Here is a 17145-nt window from a genome sequence, read left to right as displayed (position 1 = left end):
TAAATTACCTCCACCATATATATACTGTCTAAATAGCACCCCCTGACTAAATCTTTATTGTTGTAAAGTGATTCCACCCTATTAAAAATTTACTTATGTAAAGTTTTTCAGAACTGTACTCTTATGTAAGTCAAGGGCTGCCTATACTTGTTAGAGAAAAAGTAAATATGTTTTTATACATAAAGGCAACAGTTTCTTTAAAAAGGAACACATATTATTTTATGGGACAAAGGGAGTCTTCACTAGAAAAAGATATGCTTTTCTCATTGCCCAAAGTAATTACCTTGAAGAGAAAGTGGTGGGAGTAGAATCAAAATTGAGCAGGACAGGGACAATAGAAAAAAAGAAAGACAAAGTCCTGATAGAAGCAGGGAAAATATGTGGAGCCTGAAAGTCTCAGAAGCCAGCCAACAAGAAAACAAGTTAGAAAACCCATCTGAACCAAGCCTCATTCTTTTAAAAGTTCAGGAAAACTACATTCACACTAAAAAGAACAGCAAACCCTCCAAATCACATCCTTCACAAAATAACTCTTAAGAAAAAAAGAGAATAAGTGTCAGAATAACAATCCTACAAGGAATGAAGGTACCTCAGAAGGCAATGTTCAAAGAAGCAGAGAAAAACTATAACATACTATTTCAAATTTAGCTAAAAGACATTAAGAAATGACATAAGACATGAAAAAAAAAAAAACCCCCAACATAAATCAGACTTAGAAAAAACTAAAAAATGAAGTAATAGAATTCAAGATCCGGAGGATGCAGAAGAAAAGTATAAACAATATAATTCTAACTTTGAAAATCAAACTAAGTAAAAAACCTGCATATGCATATTTTATCTGTGAGGCCGTGTATTTGTAAATAACTATATGAGCAAAATATAGAGGGAAACATTAACAGTGCTGCTGACATGGGTCACAGTGGAGGTTGGGATGGAAGAAAGACTTATAGAGGGAGGAACACAGGGCAGAAAACTGCCAAGCAAAACAATTATACTGAGGGAAAAAATGCACATACATGACCATAATTATGCATTTATATAAAACTGTATATGTGTGTAGGCATATATATAAAGAATTAACAGATTTTAAAACATTCTACTGTATTTTCTTAAAGTTCTGTTTTTCATATTTATTCAGTTCATCAAGAATTTATTTTTGTATGTTTGTTGTATGAGGTGATATAGCCAACATGTCAGCCCACCCCTAACACCACTTGTTGAGAGCACCATTCCTTCAAAATGCTTGATACAGTAAGTTCTCAAATATACTGAGTCAGTTAATGGGTTCTCTGTTTGGTTCCATTGATTAATCCATATCTATACCCATATTATGCTGTGTAATTATTGTACCTTTGGAGTAAGTCTTAATAGCTAATACAGTAAGTCATATGCTGCCTGACTGGTACACTAGTTTTGCTGTTCTGGGTCTTCTACTTTTCCATGTGAATTATAGAATGAAATCTATTATACTCCAATGGGATTTCTATCAAAGTTACACTGAATTTATTACTTTGGGGGAGAATTCACATTTTTATGCTATTGAGTCTTCCCTTGCTTGAATGTGGTATATTTCCACGTAACTAGGTGTCCTCTTTTTTTTTTTTTTAATTATTAAGTATATTTTATTGATTATACTGTTAGAGTTGTCTCTAATTTTTTCCCTTTGCTCTCCTACACCGGATACCCCACTTCCCTACAGCAATCGCCCCTCTTTGTACATGTCTCTGTGTCTTGCATGTAAGTTCTTTACCTTCACCCTTTCTTATACTATTCTTAATATCCCCCTGTCTACTTTGTTCCTACCAAGTATGCTTCTTGATACCTGCAACATTTCCCACTTTCAGCTGATATTCCTCCAAATGATCCCCATACTTATAATTCTGTTCTGGTTTTGGTTGTGTGCTTAGTTTTTCTTTCCTTTTTTTTTTTTTTTTAGATTCAGTTGTTGACAGTTGGAAGTTTATTGCCATTTTAATGTTCATAGTTTTGATCATTTTCTTAAATAAGTCCCTTTAACATTTCATTTAAATAATGGTTTGGTGATGATGAATTCCTTTAGCTTTACCTTGTCTGGGAAGCTCTTTATCTGCCCTTCCATTCTAAATGATAGCTTTGCTGGATAGAGTAATCTTGATTGCAGGTCCTTGCTTTTCACCACTTTGAATACTTCTTGCCAGTCCCTTCTTGCCTGCACAGTTTCTTTTGAGAAATTAGCTAATAGTCTTATGGAAACTCCTTCGTAGGAAACGCTTTGCTTTTCTCTTGCTGCTTTTAAGAATCTCTCTTTACCTTGAACCTCTGGCATTTTAATTACGATGTGTCTTGGTGTGGTCCTCTTTGGGTCCAAGTAATTTGCGACTTTCTGTGCTTCCTGGACTTCTATGTCTACTTCCTTCGCCAAATTAGGGAAGTTTTCCTTCATTATTTTTTCACATAAGTTTTCAATTTCTTGCTCTTCCTCTTCTAGTTCTGGCACCCCTATGATTCGAATGTTGGTATGTTTAAAGTTGTCCTAGAGATTCCTAAGCCTCTCCTTGCTTTTTTTCCCCAATTCTTGTTTCTTATTTCTGTTCCGGTTGAGTGTGTTTCTTCCTTTTGTTCCAAATTGTTGATTTAAATCCCAGTTTCTTTCCCATCACTGTTGGTTCCCTGTATATTTTTCTTTATTTCACTTTGTATAACCTTCACTTCTTCCTTTATTTTGTGACTATACTGAATCATTTCTGAGCATCCTGATTACCAGTGCTTTGAATTCTGCATCTGATAGACTGCTTATCTCCACTTCGTTTAGTTCTTTTTCTGCGGTTTTGTTCTGTCCTTTCATTTGAACCATATTTCTTCACCTCAACAATTTGGCAGCCACCTCTGTTTGTTTCTGTGTATTGGGTAGAGTTGCTTTAACTCTGTGTCTTGATAGTATGGTCTAATGTAGTAAGTGTTCTGTAGGGTCTAGTGGCACAGCATCCCTTATCACCCAAGCTTGGTACTCCAGGTTGCCCTTTGTGTGGGTTGAGTACAACCTCCCCTTGTAATTGAGCCTTGGTTGCTGTTGGCAGATCAATGGGAGGTATTTACCCAGGCCAGTCAACTACAAGGACTGGATGTGACCACTGACCACCAACCTAATAGACACAGAGTTCAAAATACTGTTGATAAAGATGGCCACAGACTTGACAGATATGCATGAGTATGGCAAATGCAGAAGGAAAAAAGTGAAGTCTGGGCTAATTGAAACAAAGGAAAATCCACACAGAACCAATGATGAAGGGAAGGAAATCGGGGTCAAATCAGTGATTTGGAACACAAGGAAAAATAAAGTCAACCAGTACAGTATGAAGAAACAAGAATTGAAAAAACAAACAAACAAACAAAAAAAAAAAACGAGGAGACGCTTAGGAACCTTTGGGACAACTTTAAATATACCAATATCCGAATCACAGGGGTGCCAAGAAGGAGAAGAGGAAAAGAAAGAAATTGAAAACTTAAGTAAAAAAATAATGAAGGAAAACCCCCCAAATTTGGTGAAGGAAATAGACATACAAGTCCAGGAAGCACAGAGTCCCAAACAAGCTAGACCCAAAGAATACCACACCAAAACACATTGTAATTAAAATGCCAAAGATTCAAGATAAAGAGAATCTTAAAAGCAGCAAGAGAAAAGCAGAGAGTTACCTACGAAGGGATGCCTACAAGACTATCAGCTGATTTCTCAAAAGAAACTTTGTAGGCAAGAAGAAACTGGCAAGCAGTATTCAAAGTGATGAAAAACAAGGAGCTGCAACCAATATTACTCTACCAGCAGTGCTATCATTTAGAATGGAAGGGCAGATAAAGAGCTTCCCAGACAAGGTAAAGCTAAAGGAGTTCATCATCACCAATCTATTATTATATGAAATGTTAAATGGACTTATTTATTTAAGAAAATGATCAAAACTATGAACATTAAAATAACTCACAACTATCAACAACAGAACCTAAAAAAAAAGCCCACACAAACTAAGCAAACAAGCAGAACAGGAACAGAATCATAGGTACAGGAATCATTTAGAGGGTTATCAGCTGGGAGGGGGGAGGGGGAGAAATGAGGAGATAGTACAAGGACTAAGAAGCATAATTGATTGGTACAAAATAGACAGGAAGAAGTTAAGAATAATATATGAAAGGGTGAAGTCAAAGAACTTAGCGCACAACCTACGGACATGAACTAAGGAGGGTGGGATTGCTGGAGGGAAGGGACTACTGTAACAGCATAATCAATAAAATATACTTAAAAAGATAGAAAAATGTCTTTTATTTTACGGAAAAAATGTAACAGACTTTTTGGCCAACCCAATACATACTTTATTTATATGAATACTATAAGTTTTTAACTACAAAAATAATTAACTTTCTGGTGTCACTTTGCACAAAGTTAGATGCCTCTGTAAAGTCTAATTCTAAAAATAATGAAGCAGTCCCTCTATACTAAAATGATTAATAACAGAAAGTAATTCTTTCTTTATATCTTATATTTATATATTGTTTTCAACCATGAAAATAGCTGTTAAGAGTATGTACATAAAAATAAGTTCAAGTTTTATAACATAGTCTCGTAACTTTAATACTGGTGGGAGTAAGAGAAATGATTACATAGAGTTAAAGATGAATGGGTCTGGTACTTTTCAAAACAGAGTTCATATTTAATTGAAATAAAAAATTTTCTTTTAGAGTGTTAGCGGAAAAGAATCCAATTAGGCTGCCAAAGATGTTGAGAGAAATAGACAACTGAGCTGTACACCAGACTGAAAGACAACCCAGAAACTAATTATAATGTCTTGAAATAATAAAAACTGAGGCATCTACTCACCAAAGTGAAGTCCCAATGGGGGCCAGGTGTTAAAAATGTGAAGGAGCTACCTCTCCTAAGAGAATATCTGTTAATACAAGTTAAAACAATAAATAAGTTAAGAGTAATGTCAGAAAAATAAAGCAGTAGACAGATACAACTTTTTTTTTTTTTCAGTTTCAAAACTGTTTAGCCTTTTAGTCATTCAATCATAGAAATATCTGGGAGAGTATGCAAAAAAAAAAAAAATCAGGGTATAGGTTCTAGTCGCTTTCAGAGTCTTTACAAAGTTGACAGAGCCTTTATAACATTAGTGAATAGATTAAGAGTATTTAAAAACAAAAATTCACAAAGCCAAGCAGAGTTTTAGGAACATATACATTGTTCGATTATATGAAATCTCTTCATATATTACACTAATAAGTTAAATAAAAACAGTAAATTATGCTAACAATTACTTGATAAAATTTAACATTCATGCCTAATATTTTAAAAACAAGAAAAAGGTATTCTTAATAAAAAACCAAAATGTATTTAATTTGCATTTCACTGTCTCTTTCATGTAACTATTAAAAAAAAAGATTTAATAAACCAAGATTAAAATTTCACTAGGATTTTTTATTATTAGGTGACAGATTTTACTTCTGTGTCATTATGACAAACACTTGTCTTCACCTTTATAAAATATAAACCTCTATCTTTACAAAGCATGGAGAAAAACCACTAAAATAGCACAGGAAAAAAACTGTTTATAAACTATACTTATTGTTAATTGCTTCAGATGTAAACATAGTTTTTTTTTTCTTTGTGGAAGTAAATAAAGACCAACTAAATCAGAAAAGCAAAGGCTATTTATTCAGAGCTTGCTATATAGCATTAGCACCTCTATTTAGGCAGACTCAAACATAAGCTAAGGAGGGAAACCTTTATAGTACAAAAGAGAGGGTTTCAAACATGCCTTGATGGAGGCTGTTGGCAGGCTAATTAGGAGCAGAGCATCTTATATAATTGATTGGGGTGTACTTAGCGCTGGTTGGTTCTACATTAGAAGGGATGACAAAAATTGGGGAAGCTGGCATTATTGATCCAGTCCTGGTCATTTGGGGCCAAATGTTATAGAAGGTACTGTTTAGCTTTCTGGATTACCAGTCCATTGTCCATACCTCATCCTTGATTCTCAAGGTCTTTATTCACTGTAAGTTACAGAAACACCACAGATGGCTGTTTTATCCGACAATAATTTATAAATTTAAATCAAATGCAAGGGCTCCCATAGTTTTTGAAGCTAAATAAAAGCAGAATTTTGTTTATATTTTGACAAGAAACATAAAATAAAGACTCCAGGAGAAAGAGGATGTCAAAACAGCTTTATAGAAGAATTAATTACTAAGTAATACAAAAGCTGCATCAAAGAGAAACAAAGCTAATTAACAAAGCATACAAGAGCCAGGAAGGCTCTTTGGGCAAAGGGAATAGCACATGATAAGGAGGAGTGAAATGAATATATGCAGGAAACTCCAAGTAGTTCCTTATATTTCATAATCAAAAGAAATAAGGGCTAGATCATAATGAAAGGACTTACACACAACCCTTAAAGAGAATAAGCTTAATCTTGAAAGTGTGTGGCAGCTATTAGCTATTGAATTCTAAGTAAAGAGAAAGGTGGATTGGAAGAAAGCAAGACTGGTCAGGAAGACCAGTTAGGAGGAAACTCCAATATTGCTTAGGATAGATGGTAAGGGGATGAGTATTGCAATAGCAGCAAGGTTTGAGAAAAGACGATTAAAAAGAGGGTTTGATGACAAAACGGGTAATTTCTTTTCTTTTCCTTGCTATGCCTGTTCAGTTAGTACCAAGGTTCTAGACACAGTGAAACATGATGCCACTAATAAAAATTAGGAATCGATGCAGAAAAATCTTAAGGTATTTAAAGCAAATATTTCATAAATAATTATATGAGAAAGATTAACAAAAATTCAACCAGGTAAATTTTAAATATCTAATATGCTTTATTGAACTATTGAGTCAGGCAGCATCCCATCTAGCAAATAGAAAGGAGTGCCAAAGGGCTGTACAAAACAGAAGGCTTTTAAAGGCAGAAAGGGGGTGGGAAAAGGACACTATTAGTAAAGAATATATTGTTTCAGGCAAGGCTACTCTCCTGAGGGGAATGGAGGAGACCTATCAGCAGATTATCTCACTAGTGCTGACCAGTAATTCCATGGAGACTGGTTAAAGGTTACATTCTGGGATGGGGGGGGGGGGGAGTGGGGGTGTTTGAAACTGCAATTAGGTAAATGATAAATCTTGGTTTGCTGAGATGGGGCTTGGCACAAACGACTCCATTTGGGGCCTGTTGTTTCTCTTCAACAGATTAAAACACTGTAAGCCTTTTATTACTCTTGGAGCTCAATTTTTTTTTTTTTTGAGGACTTCTTTCCTGAGCAAGATAACTTAAAAAAATGATTTTGCCACTGCAGAAATGTCAAGCAACAATGAAGAAAACAGTATAATTTTAAATAAAACACAGGAACAAGGTTTTTAAGATAAAGAGACATCTGAAGTACATTATAATTCATATGACTAAACAATACATAGGTAAAAATATTATAATGCTACAAGATAGGAAAAACAGGACCTTCATACCATGATTCTGTATATCACACTTTTATTTATATATTTTTAAAGATTTATCTTTAGAGAGAAGAGAAGGGATGGAGAAAGAGAGGGAGAGAATCATCAATTTGTGGTGACAGAACCCAGGCACGTGCCCTGACTGGGAATTGAATCAACGACCTCTTGGTTCACAGGCTGGCTGGCACCCAATCCACTGAGCCACACCAGTCAGGGCTAGATTACACTTTTAAAAAATGCTGCTCTAGGTAAGTGCTGCTATATACCACATGGTTAAACACAGCCTTCAGTGAGGATTGGGCTGAGAAAAAGCAATTATGATTTCTTATTTTTAATCTAATAGAAATATTTATTCTAATTCTAAGTAGTAATCATAGTGGCACTTAAAATATCCAACAGACACGGCCTTTCAGGTATAAGAAGAGTGTTAAGAAGAACACAAAACCAAAGCTATTATTTCTTTATTCCCTAGAATTAAGCATACTGACCTCAGGATAAATTTGATGTCTGAAAGCTGGAAAGAAAAATAGCTCTTAGGAATTTTAAACAGGAAAACAAACTGGAAAATATTTCCAACTGGATGACAAAATTCTTTCCAGCACTAGCTATAATCAGCTTTACAGTAATGCTATTTTTTCCCATTTCAATAACAAGTACTTATTTAGAGTACCCATGGAAAAAAGTAAGCCCAAAACAAGTTGTGCCCAGAAAACATGGAAGACAATGCCAACTTTCAAAAATCTTGGAACGGCATAGTCATTTTTCACAGGGGTCAGAGTCAAAATGTAACAGCTATCTTAAATCCTTGTGGGAAAATTTTGATTTCATAAAGCATTAGGAGTAAAGTTTCCCTTTCTAGAAGATACACAATACAGTCCACTTGGAGGGAAGTTTAAAGTATAAAATAATAAGTAATGGTTCTTGATTTTTTCAAGAATTTTTTCTAATCCCTTTATACATCCAAACAATTATACCATTTCAAGCATAAAAATAAATAATGTATGAGGGAAATAGCTTGATATGTAAAATTGTTTTTCCTATTAACCCCGTTGTGATTATTCCGTGGACTCGAACATACCTTCTTTTCTATTATTTGGTGTGTTTTTGAACAATGTGTTTTAGTTATAGTCTAAACAAAGCATAGCTGCAACGGTAAAGTTGATGTTCCAAGAGAATCATCCTGCTAATGCATCCTTAAGTCAAATTATATTTTCAGAGTGATGTCAGAGGAATGGTGGTGGCATGAGATCTGCTTGAAGCTTCAACAATTTGAACAGCTGTAACTCAAAAAAAGGATTCCCTGCTCAACGCATAAGCACATCTGAGAGATCCACACACTGAAACATCTAAAGGAGGGAAAGTGGGAGCAAAAGGCAAAGATGAGAAGGAAGACAAGCTGAGATGAACCCTGCAGCCTGAGCTCTCAGTGGGGTTCAGCCTGGAGAGGGAAGGAATCTAGTTGTGGCTGGTGCTCCCTTCTGCCGAGAGGAGCAAAGAAATTTGGTGGGCATTCCTACAGGAATGAGTAGTACAAGCCGTAGTTGAGCCTAGAGACCTGGGAAGCTTGCCTCCCTGTGCCCTTGGTGTCAGATTGTGGAGCACATTATCTGCAAACCCAAGAACTAGTACTACAGAATTGCTTTCTTCTGTGAGCAAAGGGCCCATTCTGTGACCAATTCCGAGGTAGGAGTGCAAGGAGGGACCTCCGAGGTCTAAGGTTGCCATTATGGGGAAGGCAAAATAACAAAGAAGCTGGCCAGTTCAGACAGCCCACTTCACCCCCACGCATCATGACTACACTGACAGCAGTATCTGGTTGAGAAGGACAGCACAGAGATTTTGCATGCCACACACACACACCCCTCCCCCACCACCATGGCTACACTGACAGCAGCATCTGGCTGAGAAGGACAGCACCGAGATTTTGCGTGTGACACCCACTACCACCACCACCACCACCACCACCACCACCACCACCACCACCACCACCACCACCACCACACATCCCTTGTGATTTGGCACCACCTACTGGAAAATAAGAGAAAGACTTCTTTGTATTAATCTAGCAAAATGCCACTGACACATACATGCTTAGAGAAAGAATGCATCAAATACAATGAATAACCAAGGTAGGAAGGAAGCTCAGAAAGAAAATGAAAAAAACCCCAGAAAACAAACCTAAAGACATGGAAGTAAGTGATATAAATGACAGAGAATTCAAGATTGCAGTTCTGAAAATAATGAGATGCGAGAAAATACAGACAAGTAATTTAATGAGCTCAGAAAACAAATCAACAAACCAAACGTGTACTTTCCCAGGACACTGAAACTTTAAAAAAGAAACAAACAGAAACCCTGGAGATAAAGAACTCAATAAGAGAGATCAAGAATGAATTAGCAAAGATAGGAAATAGAACAGAACAAATGGAGGAACAGATTAGTGATATTGAAGATAAAAATCTAGGAATGACATAGAGGGAAGAAAAGAGAGACTGAGCATAAAGAAAAAGAAAATGGAAGAACTCTTGGAGAACTATCAGACTCCATCAGAAAAAGCAATTTAAGAATAATAGGCATACCAAAGAAGAAGAGAGGGAGAAGGGAACAGAGAGCCTATTCAAACACACCATTGATGAGAACTTCCCAAACCTTTGGCATAGCTAGATCCTCGAATCCAAGAAGTAAACAGAACACCCACTTACTTCACTCCAAAGAGGTCTTGTCCAAGGCATGTTGTATTACAACTGAAAAATGGATGACAGAGAAAGAATTCTCAAGGCAGCCAGGGAAAGAAGAAAGCAACCTCTAAAGGAAAGCCTGTTAGGTTATCATTCGATTTCTCAGCAGAACTCTACAAGCCAGAGGAGAGTGGAAACAAATATTCCAACTACTGAAAAAAAAAAAAAAAAAAAAGACCAGCCAAGAATAATATATACAGCAAAATTATCCTTTAAACATGAAGTAGAAATAAAGACTTTTCCAGGCATACAGAAGACTTTCATTGCTGCAAAAACTCAGGGGATCAGTCTACCTGAAACAAAGAACAAAAGGTCACAAAATTCAAGTAGGATCACCAACAAACTTACAGCATAAGCAAGGGTAATTTATGACAACAAAAACCTAAAAGGGGTGGAGGTAAAGGCCTGAATTTGCAAAAGAGGACAGAGATTAGATGCATTCAAAAGAAAAAGGTCTACTATATATATGAAACTTCCTTTTTCATAAGCCTAATGGTAACCACACACAAAAAACCCAAGCTGAGACACACAGCATAAAAAAGAAGAAAACAAAAACAGAGAGAAACACAAAGGAAAAGAGCCAATGGAGACGCAGAGCTACCAGAAAACAAAAGAAAAAATGGCTGTAGGAGAGCCTCATACTTCGATAATTACCCTAACTGTAAACGGACAACTCACCAATAAAAAGGCACAGAGTAGCAGACTGGATCAAAAACAAAACAAACAAAAAACCTCAACATATGCTGCCTTCAGGAGACACATCTAAGCTATAATACAAAATTAGACTCAAACTGGAAAATGATTCTCCAAGCAAATAATATCCACAGAAAAGCAGGTGTAGCCACACTTACATCTGATAAAACAATTTCAAGATAACAAAGGTAACAGGATCCAAAGATGGACATTTTATAATGATAAAGGGGACATTACATCAAGGAGATATAACACTTAATACATATGAACCCAATCACGGAGCACCGAAATATATAAAGCAACTACTAACAGAACTAAAGGGAGAAACGGACAAAAACACAATCATAACTGGGGACCTTAATACTTCATTTAGAGCTCTAGATAGAACATCCGAACAGAAAATCAAAAAGAAATATTGGCCTTAAATGACACATTAGACCAAATGAACAAAATCCACATTTACAGAGCCTTTCATCCTAGAATATCAGATTATACATTTGTCTCCTGTGCACTTGGAACATTCTCAAGGTTAGACCATCTGTTGGGTCACAAAACTAGCTTCAACAAATTTGAGAAGACTAAAGTCATACCAAGCATATTTTCTGACCACAATGCTTTGAAATGAGAAATCAACTGCAAAAAGGAAGAAACGCACAAATATATGAAGATCAAACAACATACTACTAAAAAGACTAGGTCAGAAGAAATAAAAGGTGAGATCAAAAGAGAGGCAAATGAGAATGACGATACAACATATCAAAACTTCTGGAATGTAGCAGAAGTAGTGATGTGTGGCTAAGTTTATATCTACAGGTCTATCTCAAGAAACAGCAGAAATTTCAAGTAACCAACCTAACATTACATCTTAGTTAGAAAAAAGAAGAACAAAAGTAATCCAAAGTCAGCAGAAGAAAGGAAAAAATAAAAATTAGAGCAGAAATGAATGAAATAGGGAACAAAAAGACTATATATAAAATTAAAAAAATTAAAGAGCTGGTTCTTTGAAAGAGAAGTTACCACAGAATTATAAATACAAAGGATCATACTAACATACTATGAAAGACTATAAGCCACCAAATTCAATAACCTAGAAGAAACAGATAAGTCTCTAGAAATATATAACCTTCCTACACTGAATCATGAAGAATTAGAAAATCTAAATAGACCAATCAATAGTGAAAAAATTGAAACCACCATCAAAAACCTCCCAAAAAACAGAAGTCCAGGACAAGATGGCTTCACTGGGGAATTCTACCAAATACTCTATGATTTGATACCTATCTTCCAAAAAATTGAAGAGAAGGCAATACTTCCTAACACAATTTATGAGGCCAAGGATAACACACACACAAAAAACTACATACCAATATCTCTTACGAATACAGATGCAAAATCTTAAATAAAATACTAGCAAATTGACTATAACAATACATTAAAAAAATAATACATTACAATCAAGAGGGGTTCATACCTGGGGGCACAAGATGGTTCAATGACTGCAAATCAATGTAATACACCACATTAACACAACAAAGGACAAAAGCAATATAACTTTATCAATAGGTGCAGAAAGAAAACATTTGATAAGTACAACATCCATTTATGATTAAAACACTCAATAAAATGGGTATAGAACGAAAGGACCTCAATATAATAAAGGCCATATATGATAAACCCTCAGACAATATCATACTCAATGGTGAAAAACTCAAAGCTTTTCCTCCAAATTTAGGAACAAGAAGACAAGGATGCCCAGTCTCACCACTCTTATTGAACATAGTTCTGGCAGTCCTAGTCAGAGCAATCAGGCAAGAGAAAGAAATAAAAGGCATCTAAACTGGGAAGGAAAAAGTAAAAGTGTTGCTTTTTGCAGATGACATAATTCTGTATATAGACAACTCTAAAGACTCCACCAAAAACTACTAGAAAACCCACTGTCTTCCTATATACCAGTGATTTTCAACCTACTTCATCTCATGGTACACATAAACTATATAATTACTAAAATACTGCGGCCCACCAAAAAATATATTTTTTGCTGATCTGACAAAAAATTGGGCATAATTATGATACATTCAAACTGGACAGCTATTGTTGTGTTTGCTGCTGTCATTTTATTTGAGAATCTAAGGAAAAAGAGGTCAGTGCCCCTGACTAATTAGTCAGGTATTGCATGTTTTAAAAATTCTTGCTGTACACCAGTGTCGCCTCTTGTGGCACATCAGTGTGCTGCAGCACAGTGGTTGAGAATTGCTGCTATATACTAACAATGAAAAGCATATATGCACCCCCCTATGTTGACTGCAGCATTATTCACAGTGGGACAACCAAAGTGTCTTTGAATAGATGACTGGATAGAGAAAATGTGGTGTATATATATATATATATATATATATATATATATATATATATATATACTCAGCCATAAGATGAAATACTGCTATTTGTGACAACATGGATACTAAGCAAAATAAGTTAGTCAGAAAAAGCTAAGAACCATATGATTTCACTCACGTGGGATATAAAACTGAAACTCCTAGACACAGACAACAGTATGATGGTTATGGGAGGAAAGGGGGTAGGATAGTAAAGAGTAAAGGGAACCGAACACCAAATATATGGTAATAGAATATGATTTAACTTTACACTTGAAACCTATATGATCCCATTAACCAATGTCATCTCAATAAGGTTAATAAAAATATTTTCAGATTATGATTTGTGTCACTGCCCTCACTATCATGGTAGATAGTTAAGAGCTGAATTGGAATTATAAATGGCAGAAAGGTAGATCAATGAATATTTTTGTAAAATATACCAGACAATATGAGTTAACGCTTCCAATTAAAAAGGAAAAAAACTACAAAAACGTAAAGATATTGGCTTATAATAAGGTAGATTTTTACAGGTTTGCAGTGAAAAAAAAGAAAACCAAAATGAATTTAAAAAGTAGCTTTAAAAAAAGGAAGGAAAATAGAAATATAGCAGCATAGGTCATTGACATTAGCAAGAAGAAAGACTTAAGGCATAAGAGCACCCAAAATGTGACCAATATAACTGAAAATTGTTTGGGATGTCTCCAGATCTGTTAAGGAAAATTACTTCCTATGTGAAAACAAGAAATGTAGCTGCTCAGCTAAGAAAGCTTTTCCTACACATCAGCAAGTGCAACTCAAATAAATGCCTCAGCCTAATTACAAACTACTATACATAACTCAAAAATAGCTAAAATTAAAAATGTTAATCTGTAAATTACAAGGATACCATTAATGCACAAGAGTAATTTAAACTATGCTCTATACTTAACACATTTTGATTTTTGGGGGTGGTGAACTATTCAGGTTTTCAATTTCTTTGCAAATTGGACAAAAAAAAAAAGACAATTGTAACAGAAGCAATTCATTTATTTGAGTCAAATATCTGATGTAGTAGACATCTACTCTTTTGACTCTTCAGCATCTTTGCTGCTAAGGAATTTTCTCCTCTCCCACTTCATAATGATTCCAGAGGAGCTGTAATTATATGTAGACTATATTCCCTATCATATGGGGTTTCTCACCTGATCTGAGAGTCCCAAATAACAGATACATCTTAGAAAACTCTCTAGTCTAAAACACAGTTGAGTAGCTAGCCACGAGCTTTTATATTATGCAATTCTAACATACTTATTAGGTTGTGTTGCCTACAGCATCAAATTCAGGAGTGAGGGTACAGGGATAATGACAGCAGCAAGTAACTGTGAGGGAAGAGAAAAATATCTAAAAGCACACATCATTAAAAACCTAGGAGCTTGTGAAAAACAGTTTGGCAGTTCCTTAAAAAGTTAAAACATATGCTTACCATATGATCCAGCAATTCTACTCCTAGGAATCTACCCCAAAGAAATGAAAACATGTCCACAGAAAGACTTGTATGTAACTGTTCAAAGCAGCATTATCCATAATAGCTAAAACTGGAAACAATTCAAATCTCCAATGAAGTGTAATATATTCATTTATGTGATAGAATACTATTTTGCAATAAAAAGGAATGAAATATTGATACATGCCATAATATGAATGAACTGTAAAAACAGCGGATGCCAAAGATTACATATTACATGACTCCATTTATATGCAATGTCCAGAAACAGAAACTTACAGAGATGGAAAGCATATCAATGGCTGCCTAGGCCTGGGAGTGGAAGTGCAGTCTGACTACAAACTTGAGGTAATCTTTGGGGCGATGAAATGTTTTAACAGTGAATTGTGGGGATGGCTGTACAACAGTATAAAGTTACTAATAATCATTAAATTGCACACTTACAATGAGTGAATGCTATGATAGCCAAATTACATCTCAATAAAACTGTTGAAAAGTAGTCATTCGATGTGAGAGCAAATAGTTTTAGAAGTTAATGTGGGGCATCCTTTTAATTATTACTAGAAGTAGTAATAATAAAGACAATCCTGGGTTATCAAGAACTGGCTCAATTATTTATGTTTATATGCCCTAATTCGTTTAAAATAAGTTTTGAAAAAGTCCACCCCAAAAGTTAAATTCTCTTAAAGGGAACAATAATTCTCAAATCTTAGTTTATACAACAGCTAGCCTGGCTTCAGACTACCTTTGACTCTGGATATCCATGCTACAAATTCATCAATTTTACTGAAAAAACAAGATTCAAAGAGTAAGTTCCATCACTACTGGTAGCTCACAGATCACAGTATTAGCTTTCTACCAATGGATAGCATTAACTTCAAATCTGTTAAAAGGAAAATATTATAAAACCCTTACAAGGACCACTATGAATTTATATTCTTGTCATACAGGTGATATGTAATGTTTAATTGATTCTCCTAAGGCTCCACAAGGCAAAAACGGATTAAAATGTTATTTATATCCAATATTTATAGTATTTGCAAAAAGCTCCTTAAGTATGTTTGTGTGAGTGAAGGTAATTGTTTCACTGATTAAGATCACTAATACAACTCTTAAAGACATTAGGTGGAGGAAGCATGGCAAACAAAACATTACATTAGGAGTTAGGACAGAATTTTCCCAATATTTAGCTGTGAAATTTCACTGAATTTCAAAAAGCCCAATATATCAAAGAAGTTGTATTAACTTTTAAGGCCCTCTCTTTCAGCACTAAAATGCCCAAGTCAGTTTTTTAAAAATACACGATAGCAGCAAAAATGTTTGTCGAATGCTTATTCTGGACCAGACAAGGATTCTAAGCATTTGAGATGCTTATTCAGTATGAGTTAAATGCTTTAACTCATAATCCCCAGAGCAGGTATTATGACTATCCCCACTTTATGAAAGAAGCTGGGGCCATGCATTAACCTTAGTCAAGGTCAGTGGCAGAACCAGGACTCACGGTCAGAAAGCCTGGCTCTAGCATTGTTAAGTGTTGGGTGTTGGTTAGAAGTCACCGAGCTCCGGTAACAATCCCTCTCCATCCACCCCGCAGTCTATTTGCAATCCGGAACCGTCCCCATTCCAGCCGGTACCCACTGGTGTGAAGCACCCATCTCTGGGGCCGGGCCCCACGCCCGCCTCCCGAAGGAGGAGGGAAGTGACCAGTCCGTCTCTCGTTCCCCCTAACCCCATCCCCAACCTCCGAACAGACGCCCCGGTCCCCAGTCGCTGCCGGCTTCCGCGTTCACCTGCTGTCTGGCTGCGGTCTAGGGGTATCCGGCAAAGGGCCCGTGGTGCCGCCCGCGCAGAGCTCGGAAGCCCGGCGGCTTCGTCTCCGCGGCTGCGGCTGTTTCTGGGCCGCCAGCTCGGGTTCCATGGCGTAGAGGGAGGTGGGGCAGTGGCCGGGTGCCCGGGAAGCCTGCCGGTACAGGCACTGCTCCCAACTACTTCAGTTCCAAGATAAGTTTCCGTCAGGAACCCGCCGCTGCCGCCGTGGCCACCATCTTTCGTTGTTTGAAAATGGCGGCCGCACTGCGACCAGCCAATCAGGGGACAGAGGGATGTTGCTAGGAAACGTGAGTCCCACCCCTCTCCCTTCCCTGCCCTTCTACCGCTGCTCCCGGACGCTCCCTGAGCCTAAATGGAAGCGGGAAAGAGATGTTGGAAGGGACACACCTGCAGATTAGTTGGGTGACCTTGGATTTTATTCTGACTCCATTTCTGAACCCACAAGATTCGAAACATATTTCACTGTCTGTTAGGACTTTTACCGCAGCCCAAGTCACAAGAGAGGTTGAAAGTAGAGACCTAAGATGAGGTTTGTTTTTTGGCTACATATGCTTAATTATTCGT

The 17145-nt window shown here is 36.4% G+C and overlaps 1 protein-coding gene across 1 annotated transcript in view; it reads right to left on the bottom strand.

Moving 5' to 3' along the window:
- Positions 1 to 16790, bottom strand: part of NET1 (neuroepithelial cell transforming 1) — a 37446-nt gene extending 20656 nt beyond the window's left edge. The window contains exons 1-2 of the mRNA XM_090266457.1: positions 16542 to 16790; positions 4847 to 4913 (exon numbers count right to left, since the gene is read on the bottom strand). Of these exons, the coding sequence (XP_090122583.1) occupies positions 4847 to 4913; positions 16542 to 16669 (195 nt within the window). The 5' untranslated portion in view covers positions 16670 to 16790. The remainder of the gene's footprint in view (positions 1 to 4846; positions 4914 to 16541) is intronic.
- Positions 16791 to 17145: the final 355 nt, after the last annotated feature.

This window comes from Furipterus horrens, unplaced genomic scaffold (genome assembly GCF_987537825.1).
Source record: "Furipterus horrens unplaced genomic scaffold, mFurHor1.1.pri manual_scaffold_2, whole genome shotgun sequence".
Lineage (NCBI taxonomy): Eukaryota > Metazoa > Chordata > Mammalia > Chiroptera > Furipteridae > Furipterus > Furipterus horrens.
The sequence above is the reverse complement of the archived record's forward strand: the minus strand, read 5'-3'. Positions and strand labels throughout refer to the sequence as shown.